Here is a 4,740-nt window from a genome sequence, read left to right as displayed (position 1 = left end):
GTGTCTCCATTGAAAGATTTCCCCTCACCTTCTGCTCCAATGGCAACCACTTCCCATCACTTTCTGTCCTGGTGACCAATAGAGAGGATGGATCTTCCTAACACTAGAAACCTGACAGGTTAACCTAATTATTTCCTGCGCTATCGAGAAAAAGGATATTCGTCTTGAGCATCACTTTAAGGGCTTGTTCACACGATGTCCAGATTCTGTCCAGACCAGAACCGTGCACTCCTGCACCCAAAATGCATCCCAATGTCTCCCTATGTGTTTTATGGGCTACAGTTCTCACCAGCGCAGTCCATTCCGGTCCGGACAGAAAACATACTGCATGTGACATTTTCTCCGGTCCGGAAACGGACCGGAAACGCACGAACGCGTTAAAACTAACATACTGACTGCCCCACTTTAACTGGAACGCGGTAAAAAATGCATCAAAAACACACTGCACGCATAGCACCGCGTCTGCAGATCTACTCCAGATCTGGACCAGAAAATGGTGTGAACAAGCACTAAATGTTCTGATATTCTGTTCTCTCAGGGACTCTACTGGTGAGATCTCTGCGCTGCGTCTGCACACATGCTGTGTCCATTATGAGGGTATCCTTCCATCCATGTGCTAAGTGCCCGGGTTTGCACACATGCTGTGCCCATTATGAGGGCCCCCCATCCCTACACTGAATTGTCTGGTCTGCACACTTGCTGTGCCCATTTTGAGGGGTTCCCACCATTCCTTCTGTTGTGTTTTTCTATATTAAGTGCACTTTAACAAGAGGAGAAAGGAGCCAAAGGTGATCAGGAACACTCAAAACTTCCACCATCCCTGCGCTGAGTTCCCGGGTCTGTACACCTGCTGTGCCCATTATGAAGGGTTCCCAACATCCCTGCGCTGAGTTTCTGGGCTGGCACATCTGCTGTACTCCTTGTGAGGTGTTCCCTCCATCCCTATGCTACGTTACTGGGTCTGCACACCTGCTGTGCCCAGTATGAGGGGTTCTAACTATCCCTGCACTTAGCTCCTGGGCTGACAAACCTGCGGTGCCCATTATGAGGGGTTCCCCCATCCCTACACTGAATTGTCTGGTCTGCACACCTGCTGTGCCCATTTTGAGGGGTTCTCACCATTGCTTCTGTATTGTTTTTCTATATTAAGGGGACTTTAACAAGAAGAGCTGGGAGCCAAAGGTGGGCAGGAACACCCAAAACTCTTAAATGGACAGGAACAGTCAATCATTATGGCAGGGAGATCTCACTGTTGGAGTTTCCAAGATATATAAGAGGTCAAAGGCTTACTCATCCCAGGGGCCTCTGCCCATTACTAACTTTTAGGTGGACTGACCCTTTAAATGATTCCATTTTGCATCCACACATTTTCCCTTCCATTCAGCCGTGTCATACTTACGGAAAAGTCAGCGTCTTCAGCCCTCAGGTGATCTGCTATGTAGTGAACACCCTCTAAAGCTTTTAATATACTCGGGGAGAGCAAGAAATTGGATTCACTGTTCTCCGCCTTGTTCTGACGAGGGGTCTGGCATTGCCCCCCAGGCACTGGGTGGTTATAGTCATATCGATACTGAAGGTTGTGGTTGTGGGTGGACACGTGATGGACGTTACATGGCTGCAACTCAGCTTCTGGCTCCCCCCACTTCTCGTCCACGTTCGTCTCCATCCAATATTTAGAGGTACTGAGTTTAAGCTCCGGCGTGTCGTACTGACTGATAATTTTCTCTACTGGAGCCGGCGGTCTCTTCATGAAGAGCCATCTTGGTATGTGCTCCAGAAAGACAGAACGAACCCAAAGAGGCATCTTGTGAGTACTTGGCGATCGATGATGGACGTTCAATACAAAGACAGTGATGACTATAGAGAGTGTGACAAAGATCATTGTGAACAGGAGGTACTCCCCAATCAAAGGGATCACCAATGACGTGGATGGTATGATCTCCGTAATCAGCAGAAGGAACACGGTAAGAGATAACAAGACTGAGATACACAGAGTGATCTTCTCGCCACAATCCGATGGTAGGTAGAACACCAGGACGGTAAGGCAAGATATCAAGAGGCATGGGATGATTAGATTAATGGTGTAGAACAAGGGTAACCTCCGAATGATGAAGTAGTACGTAATATCAGGGTAAATTTCCGTGCAGCAATCATATTTCTTAGAGTTGTACGTCCCAACGGCTTTGACAATGGCCCATTCGCCGCTCTCCCAGTAGTCCTTCAGGTCCACATTGTGCTCCATGCTCTCCAAGTCAATGTTGGCTTTGTCATACGTCCAAGAGCCGAACTTCATCTTGCAGCTCTGTTGGTCGAATGGGAAGAAGGTCACATCGATACTGCAGGAGCTTTTGTAGATGGCGGGTGGGACCCACTGAACTTTCCCTGTGTGGAACAGGTGCGCTTTGGTCATGTGGGTGATGGCAAACTCTCCATCGGCGCTGCAGAAAAGATAGATGTTTCGTAAGTTGTTCAAGCAAAGTTGTGTTACAAACTATAAGCAATGAAATAACTAGACTGTATAGGGAAAAACTGATCAATCACATTGCCAAGCCTCTATTATGCTAAACAGCTTAATATTTTCTTTAATGAAACATATTCAGAAAAACATCATATTGTATATACAGTACATATAATACATAAATAATAGGTTGTATGAATAGGCAATATGTTGAACATTTAGCCTTGTGTGCCGAGGTAACTAGAGTTCATGTAGAACATTTAGGCCTTATAGGAGGAGGTGATGCAACATGTGGAACATTTAGCCTTGTGTGCCAAGGTAACTAGAGTTCATGTGGAACAATTAGGCCTTATAGGAGGAGGTGACGCAACATGTGGAACATTTAGCCTTGTGTGCAGAGGCAACTAGAGTTCATGTGGAACAATTAGGCCTTATAGGAGGAGGTAACACAACAGGGACAAGTCTATAATTGTGCCACTTTACAGATCACTAGCTCGGCCTCATCTGGAGTATGCGGTTCACTTTTGGTCACCGATACTCAGAAAGGATGTCCTTGAGCTGGAAAAAGTCCAGAGGAGGGCAACCAAACTCATTAAGGGGTTTGAGGACCTGAACTATTAAACAAGGTTGTTAAAATTAAATATGTTCTCGTTGGAGGTTAGGAGATTAAGGGGGGGCATGATTTTCATGTATAAACTATTCAAGGGTGACAGCAACCTCAGTAACAAACTGTTTACGGTTAGCTCCGTAACAAAGACCAGAGGGCACAACCAAAAATTGGTGGAAAAAAGATTTCAACATACAGGGCGCAAGGGGTTCTTCACAGTTAGAGCGGTTAGGGTCTGGAACTCGCTGCCGCAGGAAGTGATTTCAGCTAAGAGTGTTGAATCATTCAAGAAACTCCTGGACGAGTTCCTTGGAGACCGTAACATAAAGGGGTACAGGTACTGCTAGGAGAAAAATCACACATAGACTCATAAACACGCACACACCTGCTCATAAATGCATACACGCAATAGGTTGGACTTGGTGGACTTATGTCTTTATTCAACCTCAAATACTATGTAACTATTTAACTATGTAACATGAGGAATATTTAGCCTTGTGTGCCAAGGTAACTAGAGTTCTTGTAGAACATTTAGGCCTTATAGGAGAAGGTAACGCAACATGTGGAACATTTAGCCTTGTGTGCCAAGGTAACTAGAGTTCATGTGGAACAATTAGGCCTTATAGGAGGAGGTAACGCAACATGTGGAACATTTAGCCTTGTGTGCCAAGGTAACTGGAGTTCATGTGGAACAATTAGGCCTTGTAGGAGGAGGTAACGCAACATGTGGAACATTTAGCCTTGTGTGCCGCGGTAACTAGAGTTCATGTAGAACATTTAGGCTTTATAGGATGAGGTAACAAGGGTTCGTATACAGAAAGTTATCAGCATGTTTTTTAAACCTTGGCTTGAGGAACAATAGGTCCAATGCCAAGACAGCTGTCCTCTAACCTTGATGTGAGGGAGTCTTATCAAGACAATAATACCCATCTAATGTTCTTGGCACAATCAAATACGAGTATGGGCTGGCATTACTATCTGATTTTTGGATATAATTCAAGGTAACACAGATGGCCTTATTGTTGAAATCTCTATAAAAAGGGGTCTGCGAGCCCATATTAATTAATCGTGTCTGAGTTGCTGCATGTTCCCAGCCGGCCAGCTGAATAAATCTGCTTCCTGAAGCTTTCTTGCCCGAGTGGTTGCTAATCAATGTAACAACTGGGGAGAGTGCTTCCTCCACAAGACAATATACAAAGTAACTAATATAGCCGTTTTGTTTGTGTTATGTTTTTCGGTTTAATATTTTATCTTTCCATTTCCAGCTGCAACCACATAAGCTGTTGATACAAACTGAAAGTTACCTTTCTTACAACTATGCTAACAGTATTCAGTCTTTAGGTGGGATTAGGGATGATCAGGTCATGTGGCACCCAAGGACCCGCCCCTAACCCCAGGGAGCTTAGACAGATGAAGCTTGCATGTCCATGCATATATTGGCTGGGTCAGACCAGAAATGACAGCTCTAAGATCATGGGAAACCAACCATCAGGAATTTTGGGACCTGGATAAATGTGACGGAATGTCCTTAAAGCAAAACTGCAGCCAAAAATAACAATAGCCTATGGAAAGATAGAAATAACAAATACCAGCATTTGCTGAAATATTCACCTTTGTTTCAGAGACTTCCCCCAAAGTAGTTTTTGCTGCTAGTTGATAGCCACGGTCTGTGGTT

The 4,740-nt window shown here is 44.8% G+C and overlaps 1 protein-coding gene across 1 annotated transcript in view; it reads right to left on the bottom strand.

The window, feature by feature from the left end:
* CHRNA2 (cholinergic receptor nicotinic alpha 2 subunit) overlaps positions 1 to 4,740 on the bottom strand; it is a 68,897-nt gene that overhangs the window by 3,621 nt on the left and 60,536 nt on the right. The window contains exon 5 of the mRNA XM_018570301.1: positions 1,400 to 2,438. Within this exon, the coding sequence (XP_018425803.1) occupies positions 1,400 to 2,438 (1,039 nt within the window). The remainder of the gene's footprint in view (positions 1 to 1,399; positions 2,439 to 4,740) is intronic.

The sequence above is a fragment of the Nanorana parkeri genome, unplaced genomic scaffold (assembly GCF_000935625.1).
Source record: "Nanorana parkeri isolate BGI_ZX_2015 unplaced genomic scaffold, ASM93562v1 scaffold1500, whole genome shotgun sequence".
NCBI lineage: Eukaryota > Metazoa > Chordata > Amphibia > Anura > Dicroglossidae > Nanorana > Nanorana parkeri.
The sequence above is the reverse complement of the archived record's forward strand: the minus strand, read 5'-3'. Positions and strand labels throughout refer to the sequence as shown.